This window comes from Lagenorhynchus albirostris, chromosome 18 (genome assembly GCF_949774975.1).
Source record: "Lagenorhynchus albirostris chromosome 18, mLagAlb1.1, whole genome shotgun sequence".
Classification (NCBI taxonomy): domain Eukaryota; kingdom Metazoa; phylum Chordata; class Mammalia; order Artiodactyla; family Delphinidae; genus Lagenorhynchus; species Lagenorhynchus albirostris.
Window position 1 is genome coordinate 73,632,003 of NC_083112.1, and position 27,976 is coordinate 73,659,978.

Sequence of the window (27,976 nt, forward strand, 5' to 3'; positions counted from 1 at the left end):
AACATTTCCAAAAACTTGCATATACAACTTAGGTACAATGGATCTGGCACCAAAAAAAAAAGGTTACATTAAAAAAAAAAGTGTAAGAATCATGAAATAATTAAAGCTAACCTAAATTCTTCAGGTAAATAAAGTGAATGTTTTCGAGTAATAGGTATCATGTTTACTAAAAGTCAGTTCTCACGAGTTCATGCCTATTTAAAATCCTATTTTTAAAGATATGTAAACTTATTTTATTGTTCCTTACCACAATGAGACTTATGGAAGAGCTCAAACTAAAGCAACAGCATTTTTCTTAGCATGCACAAACAAAATAATCTACCATTTAGTCATCTCATGAAGTTATGTTTTCACGTTTAAAAGACTGATCAAAACTGTCTCAAAAATACTGGAAAGTTTCTCTACTTTGATGACATATCTATGCATCTCAGGTAGCATTTTTATATCCATATCCTTTTCTTGAATAAATGTTTTAATACCAGTTCACTTAAACATATGTAAAGATAAATGAGGCAGATTTTAGTGTAGCAAAGTCATCCATAAGATATAACATGCAAAAACAAAACAAAAGCTTGTAAGTTTAAATGTGTTTGTCCCCCCAAAAAACGTGCAGGTACCCTACACTGAAGATGATTTGACTACCTAAGCCTTCTATAAAAGTACAAAGCTAAGTTCTTTCTGATGGCCCACTTTGAAAATAATCTAAAACAGTATAACTTTTTAGAATCATTCTTCTAGTCTTTATTAAGTATAATTTGTGGTAATAATACTTATATCCTAAAATAGAGGCACAGGATTGAGAATTTAAATCTTTTTCTGGGTGCTTAGTCTTTCTTAACGGTAATACTGTTGTCATAATTTGTTGTATCAGCATAAATTAGGTATCTGTAAAATAGCCATTAAATACTAATTCTCAAGTATATTTAATGTACATATAAATCCTATGTTAAAAGTGAAAAGAAATATACAGCACAGTCCTAGGATTTCTAGATTGTTGACCATCAAAAAGTAAACCACCCTCTTTTAAGACTTAACAGAACTTTAAAAAAAATTGCTTCAACATATGAATTTAAGACTTTACTTTATTCAGCAAAATCATTTATTTACACAATGGGGAATGCTGGTTTGATTTCATCAATGAAATAAAAACAAGTTGAACAGAGACAATACTGAACTGTATGTATATGTTGTATCAGAGCTGACCAACTGTATCCTTACCTGTGTCAGGAACATCAAGAGTAACAGTACCACGAGGACACTGGTTAACAATATACCACAAAGGTCCGGCAACACCCTGGGCGCTTCCGATGCAATTACCAACTTTTTCTTTTTTTATAAATATATAAAAAAACAAAAAGTCAGCAAAACCAGCATTATGATGTAGTAAACAGAGTATAACGGTGAAGTCAGTGGGTCAGTAAAAACCTTATCAGACCATCCATAGTTTACAAAGTGATCTGCTCTTCTTCAGATCACTAATACAGAATCCAACAGGTGAAAAAATATCGCTTTGTGGAAGGTAACAATGATCTGATAAGGGTTTGACTTAATGGACATTAAAGGAGTGGAGGGGAAAAAAAGGAATTGCAGAGCATAGCCCCTATTAGAACAAGCTAACTTTCCAGATTTTCCAAATTAAAAAAAAACAAAACAAACAAAAAAAAAAACCACTTCAACATGAAGCTACCATACAAAGTTTTTCCATTTTTCTTTGTAAAAAGTTCAGAGTTTGCAATTTAATCCTGGGTTTTTAATGAGAAGGACAGTTTTGGCCTGGACTTCCCCTTGCCCAGGATAATTTTTTGTTCTTCTTTTTGTTGACGCTGTCGCTCTTGTTCTAGTTTCATCCTTTCCTCATGAATCTTTCTTTGTTCTTCAACAATTCTCAACTGTTCTTCAGCCTGAAAGGTAAAAGTAAAAAACTAGAATTTCATGTCTTCTATTAGTAATATTCCAGAAATTGGGTGACAAATTCATCAACAGGGGCACACAAAAGTGTATGTTTAAAAAATCTTGCCTAAGATCGCATAGAAAGTATCAGGAAAACATACCTAGGAATTAGAAAAGAACTCCTTATTAATTATTCCAACATTTTCTGATTTTTTTTAATGAAAAATATATGAACAAATTGTAGGAAAGCACTTGAACATTTTGAAAATGAAAAGAAGTTTCTACAAATCATGTCGAGATCAGTATACATTTTTGTCCTATTACTTATTTTTATTTTATCTACACCCTCGATGCACCAGATAAACAAACTGTCAAATACGAATCAAGGCATGAATTTTTCAGAGTATGTTATTACCAATTACTATAACTAAATTTATAATTAGAAAGGCATACAAAAATTATAGACAAAAATCCCCAACAGAACTACATTATATTGTCAATATACAACCATGAAATAGTAAGTTCTTTTCTGGAGAGAAAAATGAGACCTTTTGACCTGGCTAACTATAAAACGCCATCTAATTTCAAATAGATATCAATCAAATTCCTGCAATGCCTCTGACTCCTTCACAACTCCTTCACTCTCAAGCAACCGACTTCCTTCCTGTGCTCTCTACAGAAGACTCCCCTCTGCACCAAGAAAATCAGGTCATTCTCACGAGCTCCGTCAAGTTGCTCCCTCTCCCCAAAGATTTCATGTCCACTCCTGTAATTCTCAACCAGCTGTAGTTTTATTCCTCTCCCAGGGGACATTAGGAAGTGTGTGGTTGGTTGTCACAATGTGTGTGTGTGTGTGTGTGCGCGCGCGCATGCCGTGTGCGTGCATGTGTGCCGTGCGCACGCACATGCTGTGTGTCATGTGTGTGTCGTGTGCGTGCGTTATGTGTGCCACGTGTCTCGTGTCGTGTGTCGATGTGTGTGCCGTGTTGTGTGCATGTGTGTCGTGTGTGAGTGCATGTAGTGTGTCGTGTGTGCATGTGTGTGTCATGTGTCTCGTGTGTGGGGCATGGGCACGTGTGTGGCGTGTGTGTCTCATGTGTGTGGTGTGTGTGTGGCGTGTGGCGTGTGTGTGCCGTGTGTGTGGGTGGCCCTCCTTGCACCCAGTGGGCAGAGAACAGGCCACCAGACATCCTACAAGGCACAGGACAGCCCCCCTCCCCAACAACAAAGAATTATCTAACTCCAAAGATGAACAGTGCCAAGGTTTAGGAAACCTGCTCTAACTCTTGACTTTTAAATCTCAGCTATCATCACTGAGTTGTCCTTTTTCCCCATCTGACCCTGATCTTAAAATACACACTGCATCCTTCGAATGCCTTATTTCCATTCAAAGTCAAATTTTAAAAATTCACTGCTTACATCTCCATTATTCTACTGAAATTGTTTTTTAGATGGTCAAAAACTAACAATAAGTTTAGTGGCCTTTCCCTTTACTCATTCTTCTGTTCACTTGAACTTGTCTTTTAAAAATTTTCTCTCCTCCCATAAATGAAACACTAAGGTTCAAAAGACTAAGGTCCTCCATGGATAGGTTTTTCTTTTCAGGAATACTAAAAGTCAATGTGACTGAATTATAGGCTTTATGGCAGAAGATGGAAAAGGTAACAAGTTCTAGTATTCAACTTAATAAAACGTTTAAATTTTATCTTGTAGGTAAAAAAAAACAAACCAACTTTTAAATACATAAGTCACACCAGAAAGAGGTTTGTTTTACTTTAAGATGGAGGCCGGTGGGGTGGGGAGCAAGTAAGGAGAAGGATCATGACCCTAAAAGGTGGAAGACAGTGGGCCAAATCCACTGTTACCAAGTACGGTCAGAGGTGAGGAAGACCCAAAACTGAAGGAGTGGGAATTAGGTGGGCAGGCAAGATGGGCAAGTGGATTTTCACAAACTTCTGTATCTTTATATTCTCATAAGGTGGAAACCCAACAGAGAGCTGAAGTACTTCTCCCATACCTTTCTCCTAAGCTACATTTCCAGCTGGCTGAGGAACATCCAACTGGGAAACCTCTTCAATACCTTCAAAACTCCACATGTTCAAGATTTAAATTCTTCAAGCCTAACCCTAAAATGAACCAGCCCTTTCTGGCCTCCCTCCTGCCACGCATCTAGTATGGCTTATTTCCTTCCCCTCCTCCCCCTTCCCTCGACACAACCAAACAGCCCTCAGGTTTGTCAATTCCCCCTTATATCCCTCTCTTCCTGTATATTCTCTCCCCTGAGCTCTGTCCCTTCCCTCTGCCTCCGTGCCAGTTCAGGGCCCCAGATCTCTCGCAGACCTAAAATGGTCTTGGTTCCAGTCTCTGCCCTTCAATCCACCCTACACAATGCTGCTGGCTTCACCTTTCCTGAGCACTGTGCTCTCCTGCCCTCAGCCTTCCAATGATTTCCACTGTGCACAGACATGGCCTAACTTCCTAGATTAGCATACTATTTGTGACTTTCCATATCCTTTCTATCTGCCCTCCACCAGCTCAGCTCATGCCATTCTTTCCTACGACAATCCTACCTGTGTGTCAAAGTCCATTGCAAATCACCATTCTCTTGTTTAGACTTTCAGTGATAATTACAAGAGAAATAATCATCTGCTTCTGATCACCATTAGTAAATTCATATGCAAATTCATCCAGTTTTAATAAATCATCCCACATTGGGGTCAGAGCATGGCACATGCAACTGAATCAAGACTTAATAAAGACTCTTAGGGGGCACGCTTGTGCTTTGGAAACTCTTTCCAGGATAAACACCACAGACTCGCTTTTCCGTAAGGTTCTAACTCAGCCCCTAGGAAAGCAGATTAGAAAGAAGCTTGGGGACTAACCGGTTTGAACATCACAACTTCAACCCATTTGAGAAATTTATGAAAACTACTTTGGCACTATCCACCCCAAACTACATTTCGCAGTACTTTTATATCCAGCAATTTAATTTTCTAGATTTTATACTATAAACATACTTGCATACATGCAAAACTGAACAAGTTTATTGCAACGTGGTTTGTAAAAGACTGGAAAAACCCCAATATTCATCAATATGGACTATTAAATATGTTATGGAAAATATATTTTAAAAAATACTGTGTGGCTGTTAAATCTTGAATCATGTGATCATATTACCTAATCAAAAAATTAAACAAGATTTAAAAAGTAACTTCCTTCACAGACAGAAAATACTATTTCTACTGCACTGAAATTATCTTTAGATTTGAGTGAAGAGAAAGAAAAGGTTCAGTTTCACTGAAGTCTACAAATACAGGAGACAAAAGCGTGTGTGTGTGTGTGTGTGTGTGTGTGTGTGTGTGTGTGTGTGTGTGTGTGTGTGTGTGTGTGTGTGTGTGTGTGTGTGTGTGTGTGTGTGTGTGTGTGTGTGTGTGTGTGTGTGTGTGTGTGTACAGAGGGAGAGCTGTAATTAACCAGGAGTGATAGCTAACAGTGTTATCCCCAGTGCTTAAGCACATAATGCCTATTACAAGTACCTGACAATGGAATGGTTTTAAAAAATGAAACCAAGCAGGTCCTTCCCGTCTTTATGTATAAATATTTGTATTTTGTTCTATTACAGCTTTAAACTAAGCATATTCAATTACACCTTGGCAAAGAAAAAAAAAAAGATGATGGATTTTCACTAAACTTATCATGGTAATCATGTTAAATCTTTATGCTATACAGTGCTGTTATGTCAATTATATCTCAATAAAACTGCAGAAATAACAAAAAGACATTTTCAAATAAAAAGAATGATACAGATACAAGTGTATTTACTTTATGTAAAAAAAACATGTATCCTAAAATGTGGCCTGTAATAAGTTTTCAACAATTCTAATACATCAGGGGAGGACTCCCTATTTGTAAAACTAACACTCATAAGGTTTTTGTAAAACAAAGAAGAATTTTATGACATGCATAGTTGGTCTTTAAGTTTCAGTACTTCAATAATCCTGGGAAAATCTTATTTTTTTGACCCTTACTATATATATAAAGAATGGCTCTAACAGCAATGACAATAACCATGAAATTATGACAGGGTAATTATGAGATGAAATAAGATAATTATGAGAGAACACACTGTAAAGTGCAATACTTTAAAATGCTGGAAATTATCTTTTAAACCAAACAAAAAATATTTGAGGGCCTAAGTACAGTGACCAGAGAAGGAAAACAATTATTTTAGCTCTAAAGTAAGAAAACTGGGGCTTCCATGGTGGTGCAATGGTTAAGAATCCACCTGCCAATGAAGGGGACATGGGTTTGAGCCCTAGTCCGGGAAGATCCTACATGCCGCGGAGCAACTAAGCCCGTGCGCCACAACTACCGAAGCCCGCACGCCTAGGGCCCGTGCTCCGCAACAAGAGAAGCCACAGCAATGAGAAGCCCATGGACCGCAACAAAGAGTAGCCCCCGCTTGCCGCAACTAGAGGAAGCCCACGCGCAGCAACAAAGACCCAATGCAGCCAAAAATAAATAAATAAATAAAAAATAAAATAAGAAAACGATGTTGAACTGAAAGTTACAAAACTTTTTCAACTGGAAGTTAATGAATATCTTGATAAACTGATAAATCTTGACAATAAAAGTAAATATTATATATTAAGAAAAGCAGGCTATGGGCTTCCCTGGTGGCGCAGTGGTTGGGAGTCCGCCTGCCATGCAGGGGACGCGGGTTCGTGCCCCGGTCCGGGAGGATCCCGCGTGCCGCAGAGCGGCTGGGCCCGTGAGCTGTGGCCGCTGAGCCTGTGCTCTGCGGCGGGGGAGGCCGCAGCAGTGAGAGGCCCGCGTACCGCAAAAAAAAAGAAAAGAAAAAACAGGCTAGTTGAGAAAAACCAAACCTGTCTCTCATTTTAATACAGTGGCTTTCAAGTGATGAAAAACTGCCTATCCATCTGTAAGTGTGATATGACTCTACACCTTACTTGCTAGGTATTCTTCTAAAGCCTTGCCTCCCACCTCCCTCTGCAGTTAACTGACTGAAAGGCGGCTTTGTTCCTGATGGTCCCATCTGCTGGCGCATATACCCTGTTCCTCTCCCCTCGCTTCAAATGTATGCAAAAGAAAACATTATTCCACGTGGGGGGAGGGTATGCACATTCGTATTGATGCAGGTGAACACCACTAAATTCTCCTACAAGATTAACGTGGTGGACATCAGGGAGGCCAAAGAGAAAGGTAACACACCCACCATACTAGAGCCATTACAGTGGGGAAGTCCTTCCCAGCCACTACAGCCAGGACCCTGTTTGGTCTCAAAAAGGCTTTCAACCCTGCACCCCATGCAAAAAGAATGACTGCTGAGATGAAATACACAAGAGCAAAACATACCATTATAGTAGAAGGGTCTACGTAACCCCCTTCCCAGTATCTTTTGTCTTCCCCTCCCACTTTACCTAGAGGTCCTACTGCAAAAATCTAAAGATAGAAATATTTATCAGGAGTGATTACTGGGATGATGGGAAGAACTAAAAAAATCTTACAATTAGGAATCATGCCCCTACTGGGAAATGTGAATTTCTGCATTTTAACCTCCCAAAACATACCTCCTGTTTCACTCTGCCATTCTGCAATTTTGTTTCTTTAATGCACCCTCCCCTCCATAAAAACTATAATGTATGTCCCCTTTTACATAAACAATGAGTAAAAAAAAATTATAAAAAGAAATTTAATGTAATTAGTTTTGACCCTTAGCAAACTATTATGATGTTATTCATGTACAAGGTTTAAAAAAGAAAATAACAAAGAAGGACTGAAAAAAGCAATTCCCTCTTTTCCTCCAGGGGCCATGGCAATTTAGTTATTCTGAGAGTTACCTCCTTAGGATATACACTAACTATCATTACGGGATATCATTAGCTACTCATCTAAAGAGAAATCATACCACCACACTCCTTCTAGCCCCCTTTTACTTAAAGTACAAATAATTGCTTCAAGAAGGAACTGACTGATAGTTGAGCTTGGTTTGAAAAGAAACATTGGGTACAAAACTCACTGCCTTCCAGACCTCTGGAGAGAGTGCTCTGTGTTACTGCCAAAAGAGAAATCTGATACCTTCAGGATTTTACCATTCATGTCCTATAAACGTAACAAAAAACTGCACTCTTCTAGATGTGGTTCTTTTAATATTCTGTAGCCTAAATTCTCTGTTCTTTTACTCAGTTCTTTTGTTTGTCTTATTCAGTATTCATTCCTTTTTGTGAAAGCTCTCCTTCAATGCCTGGTGATCCTTGGCTCTTAGCACGATTACATCAGGTCTTCCCTGGTTCCCACAATAGACTTTTACTTTCCTTCCTTTTTCCTCTTCTCCCTCCCTCTGTACACCCTTATCACTCACCAAGTTCAACTATTCTCGTTACTGTTTCTACTCCCACCTGATCAACTGCCCATCTTTTTCACTGACCTCAGTGGCTTTCTCGTTTCTAGTCTCCATCCTTCACACCACCCCACACGACGGCAATACATTAATGTCCAGAAAGTTTTTAAAAAATCGTTGCCAAGAATACATGAACATCATTAAATCAACCTTCTGCCTTATCAACTGGGAACAAGCCTCTCACTGATTTAAAATCCTTACCTAATTTGCCCACTCTTTCAAATTAAAATATTTAATTGACATTTACATTTGATGGCATACCATATTTTCCTATCTCTTAAAATGTACAAATATGTCATTATGAGCCATCCTAAGTACTGTGCTGTTTCAACTTACATAATACACTCACTCTAGCATAAATGCCCCATTCTCTTTCCAACTATGTTAGTTTCCTGTAGCCACTGTAACAAATTACCACAAACTGGATAGCTTAAAACAGCAGAAGTTTATTCTGAAGGCAAGAAGTCCAAAATCAGTATCACTGCAACAAAATCAAGGTGCTGATATTCCAGGGCCACATTCCTTCGGCCAGTACCTTCATATCTCTGTTCTGACTTCACTTTTTCCTATGTTTTCACTTCACCTTTTCCTATGTTAGTGAAGTCTGAAAGCCTTTCATCATTAGGTCTTCCCTCCCTTTCAGTCCATGTTGGCAGTGTTTCTGCTGATATAACATCTCAAAAACACTGTAAGTCTCCCATGTATATCAGGCCACTAGACAACAGGCTCTTCCACAGGTCTTTTCTGGATAATCTCATCTAATCCTGGCTTTTGCTAAAATGGCTGAGGTAACCTATGAGTCACAGGCATAAACTCTTCAGCATTAGCAAAAGGATGTCCAATCATACCCTTAGCCTTCTTTCCAGAACAAGTTTTTCTAATAGTGAATCTAATTTTAGCATCTTTTGCAATCTAAATAGGCTAAATATTTCCCCAAACATCAAGTTCTCATTTATTTTACTTCTTGATTCTTTCCTCAATTACTCTCCTCTTGCATTTTACATAAATATTCAGAAGAAACCAGATTGCACTTTACTTAGAAATATCTTCAGCTGTACATGAGCTTCATCGCTTAGATAAGTTCTCCCTTTCACACAACTGTAGGTCACAGTTCAGTTGGGTTTTCTTCCACTATATAACAAGGAATTCCTTCCCTCCAGTTTGCATAACATGCTTTCATTTTCTTTCTAACCCTAACCAGAAGTGCCTTTTTAAAAAAGGGATTTCTTTCTTTATTTTTGGCTGTGTTGGGTCTTAGTAGCAGCACCCGGGCTCCTCTCTAGTTGTGGCACATGGGCTCCAGACTGCAAGGGCTCTGTAGTTGCGGCACGCAGGCTCTCTAGTTGCTGCGAGTGGGCTTAGCTGCCCTGCGACATGTGGATCTTAGTTAGTTACCCGACCAGGGATCAAACACGCGTCCCCTGCATTGCAAGGCGGATTCTTAACCACTGGACCACCAGAGAAGTCCCCAGAAGTGCACTTAAAGCCCATATTCCTACTAACAGTCTAGGCATTTTCTATCATGTACCTCAAAATTCTTCCAGCCTCTACCCACTGTCCAATACCAAAAACACTTGCACATTTTTAGGTAACAAGTTATCACAAACTAGGTAGGCTCAAAACAGCACATGATTAGTCTGAGAGCCGGAAGTCCGACATCAGGATTACTGGGCCCAAATCAAGGTGTCAGCAGGGTGTGCTCCCTCTCAAGGATCTAAAGGGAGTCTGTTCCTCGCTTCTTCCAATTCCTGGTGGCTGCTAAGAGGATTCCTTGCCTTCTGACCACATCACTACAGTCTTCAAGGCCAGTATCTTCAAATCTCTCTCTGTTCTGTCTTTGGCTTCTCCTGTCTGTGTTTTGTGGTAGAATCTCCTTCCATCTCCCTCTTATAAGGATATATGTAAAGGCATTTAGGGCACAGTAATAATCCAGGATAAACTCCCCACCTCAAGATCCTTAACTTATTCACATCTGTGTAGACTCTTTAACTGTCATATAAGGTAACACTCGCAGGTTCTAGGGATTAGAACATGGATATCTTTTTTGGGGGGCAGGAGACATTTTTCTGTCTACTACACGAACATTAAAAAATTCTTTCTTACATCTCCCTAAGAACTCTTTTCAGAGCTATCTCTTAGTTGCAAAGTGAGATCTGGTTTACTTGAAACTTAAGTATGTGGAATACATTTCATATATAGTCAGCTTGTAAACATGGTACTATCTTTTCATCTCTCAAACTGGTGAGATACCACGTGTTATACAGCACAATGAGCACGCTAAATCTCCCTAACTGGCAAGGGAAAAGAGGAAAATCATTTCAATATTAAAGAGAGGAAATATACTATAGACCCAGAATTTCAGGAGACAGTTTGAGGGGTCGTTTTTCCTACTGACATAACCTCCTAGAACATTTCATTCCATGGCAACACCTACCACCTTCACTTAGTCTGTTTCCTGTTCTGAATAAATAAGATTCATACACATTTCAAACTTAAAATTCTCCATCGTACTAACAACAGCCTTTCAAATGTTTGATGATAGCTGTGCAATGCCAATACTAACCCAAGAACTAGGAACCAATCTGCCAAAAAGCCAAGTCAAGCTAATCCACTTTTGGATTAGTTTTTGTTTGATTTTATAAATCAAATACGTATGTTCGTTAATATTTTCTTGCCTCCTTATGGACAGATAAAATCAAGTATCTTGATAAACAACTTGGAACTAAAATGAGCAAAAACTACTCTTGGTCTAGACCACTTAACATGTATCATATATGAGAGTCCGTATGGCTTAGCTAATCTGGTTCCTTACTACAGACATTACTGGGAGCAATCTTTGAAGTTTTGTCACGAGGGCTTACTTAAAACTTAGTCTAAGTGTGGCTTAAATTTACTTTCTTTACTAGTTATTCTTACCTGATCATAATGGTGATACACATTACTTGTAAAAAAAAAGTAGAAACTGGAGAAAAGTATAAAATTACTTACAGGCTTACCAATTAGAGATAACTATTCTCAGTACTTTGGCATATTTTTCTATTAAATGTACAAATATACATTTCAAATTAGGAAAATCATACTTCCCCTGTATTATCAGATGCTTTTTGACTACAGAAAAATCCCCTGTATGTATGTGTTATAATTTATCTAAAAACCTGGGCAATTTTCACTATTCAAATAAGGGGAAAACATTTTTGTGTGTGAATTGATTTGTACTGGGTTCAGTTTTCATTAGGTAAGTTCTTAGGCGCAGAATTAAAATTTAAGGTTCCTGGTATATACTGATTTATTGTTATTTTCTAAAACGGTCACATCCATTTAAACTCCCAGAATAGTGCACTATATAAAGGGTCTCTTTATACCATATTCTTGCCAACACTTGCTACTAACGGGGAAAAAAAAGTCTTTTCAAATTTGGTATATAGTATTAGAGAAAAAGGAAAAGAGAGGGGGCATTTCTTTGTTTTCCCATTAAGGCTGGGATTTATTTTCAGGAATTTACTACAGCTACTTTTCATTTTACTCGTGTGAAGTTACCTCTTTTACCTCTCGAAGTAGTCCCCCCCACCCCTTTCAGGAAGTTGGTCTCCTTTATTGATTTACAAGAGATCACTGTGTTATTCTTTCATGGTTATAGACAAGAAATCTCCCCCAGGGTACACTCTTTTCCAACCTGTCTAATCTGCTTTCAAAACCTGAACTTCTGACTACACATAAAGTGGGTTTACTACAACTACTACTGCTTATCCCAAGAGATCCCACACATTCTTGCTTTTTTTCTAATTGTACTTCCCTAAAGGTCTTTGCCCTACTTCATTTCCTCACCCTCTTGTCCTCACCCTAAATTCAATTTCTAACTGTCCATCAAGGTCCAGAGCAGTGGTATCTCTTCCAGGAAGGGCAATTATGTCAGTTACCTCATGTAACTCATACCACGTACCAAATAGTTCCATATCATTAGCTGACTTTTCTTGGAGTTGTCCTTGTCTCCACAATTAATACACTAATGCCTTTAAGAGAACTTAACATCCTGACTACTTTTATCTCCAAATTGCTTTTTATTCATATGTCTATTATTTTAACAAGACTTTCAATACATTCTATGTAGTATTTCCTAGTGTAAATACTAAGAAACGTGTATAAAGATTAAAGAACTGTGCTCAAAATTGAGAGGAAAGGGAAAGGACGATAAAAATGAGAGAAACTGCAATAGTGTGCCTTGCATGTTTATACAGTAACATTTTCTTGTCTCTTCCTACACAAAGGGTACTCTACTTTCCCTGCAAGGACATGGTCACCAACAGAACCAAATAAAAATTAATTCTCTCCAACAGGAACAATAATTTTTTATGCTTCCAACATTACTGAAAACAAGAAGCAAATTAGTTATGTCCAGATTTTTACCAATTTTCCTCAAATTCAAGCTGCTTCTTCCCTAAGATACCCTTTCACTGAAGTTTTATTGATAACATGCAGTCAGAGCAGCGTCACTGCAGTCTAATAATACGAAGTCAAACTCAAGGGTTCTAGAGCAGTGCTACTCTAAGGATGGCCCATGGACCAACGACAGTGTAAACTGTAACTGACCCACAATAAGATATGCAGAAGCCAAGAATAAGCATTTTAGAAACTTCTATAGCAATTTGACCTCATTTTTCTAATAATTCATCTTAACTGTATTTTGCAAAAGTAGAGGTCTGAGACAAACTGGGATTAAAAGACAAAAACAAAACCTGGGCAACTTTACCACCACTTGAAAAGCACTGCTTTAGAATATGCTTTGCTAATCTCCTATTTTTATGGTTCATTTGGGTAAACAAAGAAGGCTATTAGAGGAACGTAAGGAGGCCAAGCTGTCCCCAGGCACTCAGACAGCTACCCCAGGGTCAGAAGGGATCAAGACCTTGGCAGGGTACACCAAGCTTAGAACCTTTGCTCTAGAAGTCACAATCTGGCCTTTCAGGACATCTGCAAACTGAACTCCCTATACAGTCTCTTACACCACGTTCTAAGAGGAATTCTATCCCACGTACTGGGTAATTTTGCTTCAATGTTTCTAGCACCAACTATACTGTTCATCTCTCCTGCAAATACCCATGGCCTTACAAACAAGACTATATCTACCTTTCAAAGCTCAACCTTCAAAACTAAAATTAAGATGCACACTTCCCCTCTTACTTTCTCTCGCACTTGCACTGAGATTTTCTCCTTATGTGGAATCACTAAAAGAAAAAAGCGTTATCACATATGTATTAATCAGCAATGTATTGATACATCTCATTATGACTTCTCACCCACTTCATATTCATGGTGCTTCTTCCACCTAAGCAGATTTTAAGGTCTTTTCATTGGTAAAGCACAAGTAGGTCTTCCCCTTTCCTTGTGGCTTTCACAGTAACCAGGACAGTGATATTAAGAATCCCTTGTGTCATGTTCAGTAAGTTGTTTAGGGTATTTCTAGTTTGGCTCTTATCTGGGGCAGATTATCTTTTAAAAGATCATACTCTAGAACCAACTGCTGGTGGTTTTAACTTTCACATTCTTATTCACTATAAAACAGTTATTTACAGTCCTCCTTCACCAACCCCCCAGTGGGATTCACTGTTAATTACTTAGATCCTCCCAGATCTTTTTCTGTGCCTTTATAAACACAGTCACAGAATTTGTTTTTTCTGAATCGCTTAACTGGAGCTTCCATCTTGCCTTCCTCCCCCAGTCAAGAGTATGACTTAGCAGCAAATGTCTTCCTATGGCTGCATTATTCTCAACACATTTCTAACTAGACAAAACTTGTCTAAAACCAAGAGTCCCTCTAGGGTCATGTCTTCATTCCTGGGCAGTAAATACCACTAATCCTCATTCATTCTAAGTAAATTTCCCTCTATCTCTGATTTATATTCTTACTTTGAAGTAGAATCCCTATATGCCATCTTCATAAGGAAAAGAAAATTTTCCCTTATAATGTCTGACTATCCTTCTTCATTTTTTGATTTATTTATATCCATAGTCCTTTAATTCTAGCTTTCTTTTACATCATACTGAGAATGCTTCAAAATATATTCATACTCTTAATTGGGAAAACCCTGCTACACCAAAAATTGTACCTATTTTTAAATTCTATTTTAAATGTTAGCATATGCTACAAACAAACAAATAGAAGTACTAAAATACAGAATGGGAAAGAAAAATATAAGTGATATGTATTCATTTTTCTATTTAAAAAATTTACTTCAATATTCTTATACTGACTTCTTTATTAAAATGTAAAAATTGTATCTCCTTTTACACCTGTATCTCATATTGTAATTCTTTAAGTCTCTGTATTCCTTGTTAGATTATAAACATGAAATATGAAAAAAATTTATTAATCTGGTACACTTAGTATCAAATATATACTCTCTACTTATTCTGTCTAGTAATTGGTAACAAAGCAACTAATGCCAAGTGAAATGCTGCGTATTAGTAGACTTAATTAAGAACTTAACCTTCAAGTTTTTGTTTTTGTCTTTTTAGGAAGAAGAAATTAGGGATGGGGACAGTACAATTTCCCCTAGGAAAGCTGTTTTAAACCACTGTGAATTTTGGAACTTTCTCCAGATTAATCAGAATTTCTGGCTTGCCCCAAACAGATTCCTCTAGAAGACAGCAGCTAAAATCTACTCAACTATTCCTACTGTTCCCTCAAATCCCTTAAAATAGTCCCGAGAACTCTAAAATGTTTTTCATGAATGCTTCATACATACCAGTTTGGCTTGTGCTTCTGCAATTTTTCGGTTATTCTCTTCTAGTATTCGCTCTAGCTCCTCACGTTTTGCACGTTCTTCCTCCTAAAGGGGAGGACATGTTAAGATGTTAGAAAAATAAATTTTTTTTATTGATAAAATATTCACTAATCTTCCTCTGAATTATTTCGATCTGACTAAACAGGGTAGCTTTATAGCTACCTTCTGTCTGACAAATGATAAACTGTGCAGCCACTAAAATTTGTTTCTAGTACTAAATTTAAATCATCCCTCCCAGTCCAAACAGCAACCAACTAAACCCTCCCTAATGACAGTTTCCTGGCAATTATTACTAATACTTTAATATCACACAAATCAACAAGGACAACTACAAAACTGGATAGTATTTACCAAATTAAAAAAATAATATATAAAATATAAATAAAGTGAATATTTGTCTCACCAATTATGTATACCTACGTATTCTTTACCTATACTCCTTTAATCAGCATTAAAAGTTGAATATTTACTGTCTTGTCCAGTGTCCTGCAGAGTGTGCTCCTCGGCTGCCATACGCGCCAGCTTCCTCTTTAAAATGATTTGTACTGTTAGCTTGGCAATACCTGCATCAGCAGCTCAACCATTTATAAAGAAACAACATACAAGGAAGGCTGAGCTGAGGAATGCAGATGTTTATGGTAAGAAGGAACAAAAAATGTAATTCATCATTCCTAAGGCAAACAATTAATAAGAAAAATACATTTACTGTTAGTGAAAAATACAAATGGTAATCCATACTTCATGGAACTAAGGGCTTCTTCCATGGGGAGAATGGACTTAACATTCAGATGTTGACAATTTCTAAAGGCAGCTTATCTTGTCATCTACAATCTGAACTGAAATTCAGGAATCCAGGGGGTGCATGGTCAGGAAATAAAATTCTGTAATTTATTTTTTCTTGGAGAACTTCATGAGATTTTATAATGCAAGCTATATGAAGATTGCTTGATGGTTTGGGCAGTGTTGAGATCACAGCATACATATTCAAATGATTTTACTATTTGGAAAGACTGTCAGAGGGTTGTGTCCGTGTAAAAAAAAAATTGTTAATATGAAACAAAAAGCAAATGAAGAGAAAAAAATCTTCCTATGATTAATAACTCGCTACAAGACAGCACCATTACTCCAAAAGTATCTTCATTATTAAAGGCACTAACAAAAATTTCATATACTCAATGGCACAGAGTTTGGGATATCCACCAAATATAGACATGTATATCTAGACAGCACAAGGGAAAATGCATTTGAAAAACTAAGCTTACTGGGAAACAAGAGATTTAATAAGATGTCAACTTGTCCACAATAATGCCAAGATTAAAAATGACAATGAGTCACATATTTTGAGTCAAACATTGAAGTTCAAGAAAATATAACCACGGGATTTCCTATGGCACACACCAATGGAATTCACAGTCACTATGCAAACTATGTTGAGGGACACTCAGTGCTGTAAGGTAATTTGCCTTGAGCGTTCCAGTGACTTTCAACAAGTTTTAGGATCCTGGAGTAATCAGTGCAAATAAGCCATAAAGCTTCAGTAGCAAATTACTGTCTCACAGAAAGACATTTTCAACTTCTGCTCCAGCTGCTGATAAAACAAATCATGTGTTTAGCTTGACTCCAGACAAGGACAACCTGTTCCTTCATAACTCTCTAGAGAAAAAAAGGAGTTGTTAGTAGATACTAAAAAAGTGGACGAATAATCTGGACATTTTTCCTAAAAAGATCTTTGAAACACATTAGGAAAATGGAGGGCCTTATGATCAGAATGCTAGAATTAGTCCGTTGTGTTGAGGCAGGATTTGGGGTAGGGGGTGAGGGATAAAAGAAGGAAAAAAAGAAGAGCAAGAAAACCTACTTATCAAAAGCAGGTGCTATCACTCAATGTTAGGCCCTGCTCTTTTTAATCTGACTGAAGGCAAAAAGCCTCTCACAGTCTAGGCAATAAGAGAGATAAACAGAAAAGAAGAACACGTAACCACAGGTGGATTTTTATCCTTTTCCCTTTACCACTCCCTGTCTCCCCCCACCCTCCCAAAAAAAGAATGTAAGTCCTGCAGCCATGGCAAAAGTTTCAAACACTTCTCAAATATGTAAGCCAGCTCCATTAAATCAAAAAGTATCCTTGGATAGTTTTATGAAAATAGCTTTTAAATATCAGTCAGCACATGTGAATAGGCTAAAAAATTAACTTTCGCAGCAACGTTAAGTTTAGATGAGAAAGGAATTGGTCTGCATTCCATCTCTTTCTGAACTGCGCAGGAGGCACACCCACACTGAAAGTTTTGCCATGGACTGTCTCTACTTTCCAAACGACCGAGCGTTACCTCTCTGGCTTTTTGCGCTGCAAGCTCAGCTTGTCTCTGTCGCTCGAGTTCTTCGAGCAACTGCTTTTCCATGATGCGCTTGGCCTCCTCGACCCTTCGGAGCACTTCTCGCTCAATCTCGTCCTTCCGTTTCTCCAATTCTTCCTCCACCCTTTTTGCCACCAATTCTTCCACTCTTCGTGCCGTTTCTTCCTCGATGAGTTTTTCTTCTATTTCCTGCTGCCGACTAGCAAACAAAGTGGGGAAAGGACTTAGATAATGTAAGAAATAAACCTAAGAACTGAAATAGAACTAGTTGTGAGTCTGTAAAACACTGAGTCTGCTTACATATTTCTAAGATTTTACAACTCATTTTCATGTAACATTCAAGGAAATGATAGATACCAAAAGATTAAGTGATACAGAAATTCAAATAAATATAAAATCATGGTTTTTTTGGTCACTTTCTAAAGTAAATACAAAAAGACTAGTGTACACAAACAGCTTATTAATGCAGTAGTTTTAGGAACTGTAGAGTGAATCTGAAACAGGAAATCTACTTTCGTTACCAGCTTCATAAGGAAAAGACAAGCTATTAAATATATGATTTGCTCCTCTGTCAATCCATTCAGTCTAAGGGTTGAGCTACAGACAAGTCAGGAGAAACTATTATGTAGCAAGCAGTTCAGACCAGCTAAATTCATTCTCCCCTCCCCCACCCCAAGCAAGATCAGAATAAAGGCAGACTCAAAGAGATTCAGACTGCTAAAGCAACATACTGTGGTTTTTAGCAAAAATACAGGCAAACTTATTCAGGTTCTAAACTTTTGCCCTTTACTGCACCTTTTCTTTTGTTAACTGACTTTCAATTCAAAGCTCTTCTAGATATGGGAAAGTGGATGAAATATATTAGTATCACTTCTAAAAAGTTCAATGAAGCATGATATCATTTAATTATTTTAACCCCATTTAGGTATTATAAATGAACTTATTCACTCAAAATGAAATTCTGTGAAGATATTGACATTTATCATGGCACTATGGTGGAAACCTTGCACATTTTATACCAATGATCTCCAATATGATAGCCACTAGGCAGATGTGTCTGGTTTGAATTGAAGATTAGTAAGAAGAAAAGATATATAAGATCTCATGTATTTTTATTTGATTACATGTTAAAATGACAGTATTTTGAGGCAGACTGGGAATATATTAAAATTAATTTCACTAGTTCCTTTTTAATGTGGCTCACACTGTATTTCTCTTGAACGGCATTACTTGAGACAATAATTTGTGCTGGAATGAATGCAGAGACTCTGAAAGTATACCTAAATCCTAAGAGGTCAATCTATTAATGCTGCATATTTCTCACAATCCACAAAATTAAACAAAATCTGTAACCCTTCCATCTTTTGATGACTCATACATATGTATGAGTCATTCAATTTATCTGTTTAGTAAAGGCTTTACAGTTTCTAAGTGACCTTTAAATACCCAATCCACTTCAACCCAACTCTACTTTGGGGGGTGATTCAATTCCCACTGAAGTGCTTTCATTCTCAACTCCTGTTATTTATTCACAGTGTTACCATACTGACACCAATGTATCTAATATTCTGATTCATATCTGTTTCTGCATTTATAATCCCTACATACTTCTGTCAGGGAGATAGCAACTACTTGAGAAGTCATAATTTCTGTTAGGTTCTAGATATCTGCAATAACCATTCTTGTTTCTTAAATATCTCCTCCCCAACACTAAATTATTGGTGATTTTCACTGGGGGAAAAACCCCCCACAAAAGCCTAACATGTACTCTCTATCTATACTCCTTTTCCTTCTTTAACTTTGAATGAAATATAGTATTAGGGTAGTTTCAATAAGCCTTTAGCTATAGCAGCTTAGTAAAAGAGAAGAGATATCCACCCCAACGCTAGAATGGCCAGGAATACCTAAAAGCCATCAGGCAGCTATTTCAATGGAAATTAAACTACATTCCAAACATAAAAATATTGTTTCTCTACTTCATCCAAAGAGAAAGACAGAAATATGAAATGAAACAAGCAAGCTAACAACTGCTGAACCTGGATGACAGCTGTATGAGGATTAATACCCTATTTTGCTGAATTGGAAAGCTTTCATGACACGAAGTTTCAGAAGCGTACACACCCCGCCCCACGCTTTCTTAGTTGGTTAGTTGGTTCTTATAAAATTAGTAAATGTAGCGACGTCTACAAAGAAACCTCATTTTAAAATTTCAAAAATGGTACAACTCTTAAAGCAGAACACTGTAAACCAAGTTCCAGTTAAAACTTTCCACACAAAGTAAAAGATGAGGGAAAAGAATTGGATAAGGCTTTGGGTTTGTTTATCAGTAGAAAAGCTGCCTAATTAACTCAGGAATTTGGTAAAGGTGGAAGAGACCTGACACATGCTCAGGGTTTCTGTCAGGCAAACAGTCCCTAGAGGACAGCAATATGGCACAATGGCCAGTGGGACCACACCTCCACAGATCTGGTCAGCAAGGAGAAAAGAGCTCAAACCAATCCAGTTCCTTACAGCAGGAGCCAGATCAGCATGCTGTCAGCTCCCTGTGTCTCTGCTCCCACTGATGGACACCAAACCAGAGAGGCCAGGTGACAGGCCATACAGGGTGACAAGCAATGTAGGCAACAGGTGGCTGCTGCTAAGGAGTCCGTTCTAAGTACAGCTCAGCAGTTTTCCAGCCTAAAGGGGAGGGCAAGCGGAAACTCCCAAGCTCAACTGAAACCCAGAGGATGAGAAATGGCCTAGTGGAGTTTCTTACAAGGCTGCTCATCCCCCTTTGTTCCTGAAGGCACCACGGCACACCCCCAGGACTGTAATTAAGCCTTGCTGCTGCGCCCTACACAAGGAGACAGGCAAGGTCAGGGCACCAGAGCAGAGCTGTTCCCCTACAAGCATGATCAAGGATATAATTTTTGCTGTCGCTGTTATTTTCAGTAAGGTTAAAATTGCTACTTCAGCACTCAGAAAAAAATTTAAATCAATTTTTGGATCCAGTGCTGAAAAAGTTAAGAGCCGGATATTGCTTTAATCCCCTTCCCCCCACACACTTGGATCCAGAAAACCAAGGGCACACGAACAAGAGAATTAAGCACTTGAGAGATACGACAAGTCTGTATTGAACAACCCACTATGCACTAGATGCTGTGCTAGAAACCTGAACCCCACTAATACCTACTAATAGAGCCTATACTTCTGCGACTCTGTTCTACAGCTAAATGTAAGTATTAACATACATGATAAGTAAAAATTCTCCGCATGTCTCAGCAATCTCTGTATTCCTGTGTTTTTCTTCATTTGTCTTGTCTTTTCCCACAAAAGCACAAACATATAAGGTACAGAATTGAATGAAACTTACTACAACATAGCCTTCCTCTACCAGTTAGCCGAAGGAGGGTGGGAGGGATAGGTGGCTCTTAAAATTTTAAAAAGTTCATTCTTATTGATGACAAACTTATTATCATAATCAATGATAAGGCAGCAACTGGGCTAACTTTCCTAAGAAGCCCTGAAACTTTCTCAGAAAAGAAAAAAAACCCAACAACCCATTTTTGCCATTAGTATCTTAGGAAAGATCCTTCACCTAAAATGACTGCCTAGCCATTCCTTAAAACTGTTGCCATAGGAGTTGTCACTCTCTTGATATTCTTTTCTCTCTCTAATCTTTTCCTCAGGCTCCTCTGCTGAATCCATCCCCTTGCTAAGAATCTGTGAGGGCTTCTCTGATGGTGCAGTGGTTGGGAGTCCGCCTGCCAATGCAGGGAACACGGGTTTGAGCCCTGTTCCGGGAAGATCCCACATGCCGCGGAGCAACTCAGCCTGTGCGCCACAACTACTGAGCCCACGTGGCACAACTACTGAAGCCCGCATGCCTGGAGCCCGTGCTCCGCAACGGGAGAGTCCACTGCAATGAGAAGCCTGCGTGCCACAAGGAAGAGTGGCCCCTGCTCGTCGCAACTAGAGAAAGCCCACGTGCAGCAGCGAAGACCCAACGCAACCAAACAAACAATCTGACGCTGATGAAAGGGTTGAATGAAAACCCTGAAGTTTTTCAATAGATAAGAGTAGGTCCTCATTTTCTCCATGCTCTCATAACACTAATCACAATCAACTTTAAAATGGCAACTATTAAAACAAACAGCAAGGGCCCATCGTTAAATGCGAGTGTGACTTTGTACAGAGCATTGGTTAATATTATTTTTAAGTCTTTAAAATGTACAAACTCAACCCTAGTAGTGTCCTTCTAGGAACTGCTTCATAATATTAGCAAACAGTACTGAATAGACACCAACTAACTACACTGCCAAAAGCTTTATACTCCACAGCATAATGGCATCTCTGATGGCTCCTGAGGCTAAACAGGTGACTGAGAGGTGACCCTCAACCTAGGCAACTCCAAAGATAACGATCTTAAGCATGCTACTACCCTGCACTGTTTCTCCACGACAAACATTAAAGGCAAAGGTATGCACAAAAATTTAGCTACCAAAATAATTACCTAAAAAATTGATAAAATTCTTACCAACATCAGCTTGATCTTATGCCCTAATGTTTTGTCTCAAAGCCCTAACCTCCCTGAGGTACGTAGTTCCAATATAGCGAATTTGCTCTCACAATGAGCATTCTTCTAAGAATCACTCATACAGATCCCAGTTCACTTTAGACACTCGGATTTAGGAGGCTCTCGATATGCCATGCAATTGAACATCAAGTATATGCGAACCTAGATACCACAGGCTACAGTAAGTTACTATGCCATTAATATTATCCTGATCTGCTGCAAGTCATTTTCAGCCACTCATTTTTTCCAACAGTTATCACAACAGGCATAAAGCGTCTCAAAATAATACATAGGAAAAATGATAAGGGTGCAGAGGAGGAAAGAGAGAGCAACACTGAATGACTGGGACATAAGGAGAAGGAAATCTTTTGAACTGAATTTTCAACCACAGGAAGGAACTTTTCAACAGTGAGGAAAAAAAATTTTTTTTAATTTTAAGGTCTGCCTTTTACTGCATCAAGATCGTAACTTGTAAGATCACTTCTTAAAATCACCAGGTTCAATCTGCCTACATGTAAAAAAATTACATTAAATAACATTATTTACTGAGTCTCATTACATACATGCCAAGTATCACCTAAGTACTTTTAATCTTCACAATAAGCGAGACAGGTATCTCCATTTTACAGATAAGAAATCAAGCTCACAGGCAGGTAGTTTATTCAAGGCCTCAGAATTGTAAACGGCAAAACATCTGGTTTCCAACCTTAAGGAGACTTTCTAATCGGTTAAGCCCAAGAGATTTTAATTTTGCTGTCTCTCTCCATCTCACACTGGACCTCTAGAAGGTACACTTGACAGTGCGTGTTCTTCTGTTACGTTCTCTGCTGTCTACTACACCACACACTTGTCTCCCTTTGTCCAACTGTACATCCAGACATTCCCTAAGGTTCTTTCAGTCCCATGAATCAACTGCTCTTCTCCCTCCACTCTCTGCCTGGGCCATTCTATCTACTCTCAAGGTTTCCCCCAGGCTTCAGTCTCCCGTGTCAACCTTGGATGAACTCACTATGTCCAAAATCGAGTGCTTACATTGGAAGTGCCAAGTGCAGGTTTCTGACATTTTAACTAGTGATTGACCCACAGCAGTCACTTAAACATTTGGTGGCTGAGATGCAATAGCCACAATATAAACATGAGAGCCAAAACAATGCTTTATTTCCCCTATGTTTCACATCCAATTTTGTTTGCTCTAAATGCTTCTTAAATCTGCCCCTCTCTTCCATTCCAACAACTGCTCCCTCACTACTCCTATGTGGACTTACTGTAACTTTCTATCCTACACAGCAGTACATGCTCCATTGAAAACCAAACCTACAATCCCACGCCATTTGCCTGCTTAAAACCCTTCTGGTTTCTATGATGAAATCCAAGCTCCTTAATATGGCAAGACCCTTCTCATGATTCCCTGCCTCTATCTACCTCTCCAGCCACTCCATGACTTGAATACTTACAGAAATGCATGTGCCAGTCAATATTCACCTCTTTACTCCACCTAAGAACATACTGCACCCCTCCCTTTATTCTGGCAGGGGTGGAGGGGGCTCCCTCCCTTGGTCCACAAGTATCCTCCTATGCTTAGCCTGACAGAATCCTATTTTTACCTGCCACTCACTCCTGAGGAGCACTAAGGTGTTTACCCATCCAGGATGCTTCCTTTTTACAGTCACATCACTATCACTGAATTTACCACACTGTATTATTATCTACCTACCTGTCTTCAAGCTAGATGGAGACCTTGGAGGGGTCAATCATCTTCAGAGTAACAGCTCCTAGCATAGTGTCTGGCACTTATTAAGATGCTCCGTAAGTATCAGGTGAATGAACTAACCAACAGGATTTGTAAATAAACAACTACTTCTGCCCATTCCCATGACTGCAAAACCTAGATCTTTCAATCGTCTCCTCTGTATTATTAGGCATTAGAGCGTACTAAGTAGTGCCTACTGCACGACACGCAAGGATTCAGTGAACAGGTGGCTGCTAGCTCTGCCCCCTCCTCCCTTCATAAATGCTAACGGCCATGTGCTTCCTCTATCAACTTGGGACAATGTAACTGCTCTATTTTCTCATTTCATCCCTGGATTTCTTCTCTGCTATTCGTGTGTAGCTTGCTAAATGCTTCTATCTATTCCTTGGATACCAAGTTTCCTTTCACTCTTCCCTGTAAGTTTCGGCTCTCTAATGAATGGCAAATCATTACTGTTTGGAGGTATCCTTTGTTTTCACATGGAAATACTATCTCAGAATTATCTTAGCTAATTTTTTAAAATGTTCATCTGTTGACAGTTATTTGAGAGCTACATCTTCACAGTTAAGGATCTTGTTCCAGACCAAAAAAACGGGATTCTATATAATCACGGTTTCTTGTGACACAATTATTCGTACTCGGTGTTCATACTTCCCACCGATAGTTCTAAGTAAAGGAAAAATGCAAGCGTTGTGCATGTTTTAAAGAAACGCAGTGAAAGACATCTCCAGGTACTGCTTCCTCCAGTAATAATAGTTAGTTTTCCAGTCCCCTACCTCTTAATGATTTCCTTTCAGAAACAAGCTTTGCTGGAACATAACACAAACTACACTGCAGAGACTGAAAACGCCTACACGGTTCAACACTCATAAATCTGTCTCAGGAAAATTCTATATTCAGTAACTCTCCTGCCTTATGAGCACTTTCTAAACATGCACTGAAGAACTGAGGAAGATGGCTGGTTAAACAGGGAGAGTTAGCAAATCTCTCTACCTTTCAACGTGGCTTTGGGAAAGAATACCCAGCGCATCAGAGTACCAGGGTCTTGAACCAAAACACAACTCTACACTTTAAAACCAAAATTTCATTCGTTTGGAATCATTTGCACCTACTCTTAGACCAAAAGGTACTTGAGAGGTGAATCTTCTGCATATGATCAATGCAAAAGTAAAAGCGAATATTCTATCTTCTGAACAGCACGTATACACCAAAAAGGGAAACGAGTTACAGTCTTGCACCGAAGTGTGCTACGGAGACCTACAGCCCATAACTAGTAAAGAGTGAAAAGACGGAGCAGGCTTCGATTGGTTACACAGGTGAACTCAAGCGTCAAGATTCATTTACCTCACTGCACACCTAAGCTGCGCGCATTCTGTTATTACACCTCAAAAAACAAAAAGAGCAGGCCCAAGACAGGAAAAGCGACCGCGACGTCTCTACCAGCAGAAGTACACTAAAGTATAAGGACTTATATTGGGTGCGTGTACGTTTCAACCACCTGAAGCGGTTCACCTCCGAGAATCCCTGTCCCGCGTTTAGGGTGCAAGGCAAGAACGCTCTTCTGCAGGGGCCCCCCAACGTCCTCCGTCCACTTTCCGGGGCCAGCCTGCTCCAACCCCACACGGAACTCCACCCTCTACTTCCGGGACGCTCCTCCTCCTCTCGCGCCAAAATGCTTGCCCTGCTCCAAGCCCTTCCAGCTCCATCTCCACTACTGCCCTTCCCAGCCAACTCGTGGGTCTGTCCTGCCCCAGGCTTTCCATAGGCCAGGGTTGCAGCCGCTCGGGGCCGGTCCCTGCGACCCCGCTAACCTCCTTCACTCGCCCCAGGGCCAATCAGCTCCCCCTCCCCGCCACCCCGCACCCGCCGCCTCCCCGGCTCCCGGCCCCTCCCCCCGCGGGCACTCACATTTTTCGTTGCCGCTCGAACTCTGCTTTCTTCTCCTCCTCCTCTCGCTTCTGCTTCTCGTCCAGGCTGCTGCGCTTGCTCACCGTGCGCCCGAAGATGTCGATGCGATCGGGCGGGGACGAGGCGCGCTCCCGGTCCCGCTCGCGCCGGGACACGGCCGTGTTGGTGGAGCGCGAGCGGGACCGCGACTCCCGCCGCCGGTTCCGTTTACTTTCCCGGGACTTGGAGCGCTTTCGCACGCGCTCCTTGTCCCGAGACCGCGACCGGGACCGGCTCCGCTTCTTGTTGTGTTTGCTGCTCTTGGTGTGTTTGGAGCGGGACGAGCTCCGGCTCCGAGACCGGCCCATCCTTCCAGGCGACGCTGGGACTAACCGCTGGCTTCGGGCCCCGCACGTGCCCGGCTGTCCTCGCCTCCGCTTCCGGAAGCGGGCTGGCAATCTTGTCGAGGCTGGGGGAAGGAGAGCTATCAGCGAGCTGACTTTCTGCCTCCCCCTGAGGCCGACGGCCGCCACGAAGGCCGCCGCCAACGACAAGGCCGCAACGCCAGGAATTGCTAAGATGGCAGCCGCGGCTGCACCGGCCGCCCCTCCCACAAGGCCCCGCGCGCAACGCGCCGTCACGCGAGCCCCGCCCCCTGACGCTCCCTGCGGAAGGCGTGGCGAGCGCTTCCGAACGCGCTCGGCTTTTTCCGCCAGCCTCAAGCCGGCTTGCCGCGCGGGCGCGGGAGTCCTTCGCCTCCTCACCAGAGCAGTTTTGCTTTCTGGTAAGATGCTGACACCGTAAGCCTGGAACTTTCCCGTTTTGGTGCGAATGAAATCGTGCCTCGGTACCAACTTCCTGACTGCATTGTATCCTAGGAACTGGTTTTGTCAGGTAGGCCAAAATGGTGTGAGAGAGACCCTGGGCAGATCACTTGCCTCTCTGAGCTGAGCTCCCTCATTTGCGCAGTGGAGACACCAGACACCACGCTTTATGACGTGGTTGTGAAGCTCACAGGGTACAAAGGGGACTGAGATACATGGAAGCCAGTGCTTATGTAGGGCTTCAGCGGCCAAGTGCGAAAACTCATGCCTCCGTTTTAAATCTGAGTTCAGTAAAAGGCTTAAAACTCAAGAGAGTCTGAAGCAGAGGAAAAACTAGCTATTTTCCTTTTGAAAAAGCAATAACCTATTAAAAATAAAAATATTTTATCTGCAACAGCGTCAAAAACTATAAAATAATTGGGAATAAAGTTTAACGAGTTACAAGATCCTGATGATGAAATCCCTTGCCCTTTGCTGAAAGGCGGAAACAAGACCAGAAAAAAAGAAAAACCTGCCATATCTGTGGATGAGAAATCAGTACCAAAAATATGCCAATTCTCCCCAAGCCAAATTAGCACAATTCCCATCAGAATTCCAGATTCTCTTGAGGATAAATTAGAACTGACTAATTTTAAATTTTGAAGGGAAGATCACATGGTTGTAAATGATGAAGAAAACTTTGAAGGGAACTCCTTGGCGGTCCAGTGGTTAGGACTCCACGCTTTCACTGCCCAGGGCCCTGGGTTTGATCCCTGATCGGGGAACTAAGATCCCACAAGCTGTGCGGTGAGGCCAAAAAAAAAAAAAAGACCTTGAAAAAGAAGAGTGATAAGCGTTTGTCCTATAAAAAATTAAACACCAAGATATTAGCACAGAAATAGGAAAAACCATCACTGGACTAATAGGACAAATCTATTCTTTTTCTTCAGATAAATTCAAGTAAAATAATGTTTAATAATGCAGAATGTACAGAATTACCTCATTATACTGGAAGTATTTCTGTCAATCTATTACATGTACACATGTATATACACATACGTACACAACATCTGTAATGAGGACCATCTAATGTTAAAGCTAGTTGTTTCTGATTAGTTGGTATATTGTTTTCCTAAAGCACCACAAACTGATGGCATAAAACAACAGAAACTTATTCACTTGCAGCTCTGGGGTCCAGCAGTCCAAAATCAAGATGCGACAAGGTTGGTTCTTTTGGAGGCTTTGAGGGAGGATCTGTTCCATGCCCCTGTCGTACCTTCTGGTGGTTGCGGGTAAGCCTTGGCTTTCCTTGATGTTCTGTGGCTTCCAGTCTCAGCCTCTGTCTTCACATGGCATTCACTGTCCATCTGTCCTCTTCTTGTATAGATACTAATTCTTTAATTAGGACCCACCCTAATCCTGTATGATCTCATCTTAATTACATCTGCAAAGACCCAATTTCCAAATGTTACATGTGCAGGTAGACATGAATTTGGAGAGATACTATTCAATCTACTACAGCTGGATTTTT

General features: G+C 40.0%; 1 protein-coding gene across 2 annotated transcripts; it reads right to left on the reverse strand.

The window, feature by feature from the left end:
* Positions 1-1,064: 1,064 nt before the first annotated feature.
* ARGLU1 (arginine and glutamate rich 1) lies at positions 1,065-26,260 on the reverse strand. Of its 2 annotated transcripts, XR_009536646.1 has the most exons (5): positions 25,664-26,260; positions 17,421-17,646; positions 15,497-15,621; positions 15,055-15,138; positions 1,886-1,901 (listed from the first exon to the last, which is right to left on the reverse strand). XR_009536646.1 is itself a non-coding variant. In XM_060128761.1 (4 exons), exons 1-4 carry the CDS (start codon positions 26,008-26,010, stop codon positions 1,737-1,739), a joined length of 822 nt encoding a protein of 273 aa, XP_059984744.1. In that variant the 5' UTR covers positions 26,011-26,252; the 3' UTR covers positions 1,065-1,736. The 2 variants fall into 2 exon arrangements, 1 of the variants encoding a protein (XP_059984744.1); XM_060128761.1 differs by lacking the exon at positions 15,497-15,621 and having other exon boundaries at positions 1,065-1,901; positions 25,664-26,252.
* Between the last annotated feature and the right edge of the window lie 1,716 nt (positions 26,261-27,976).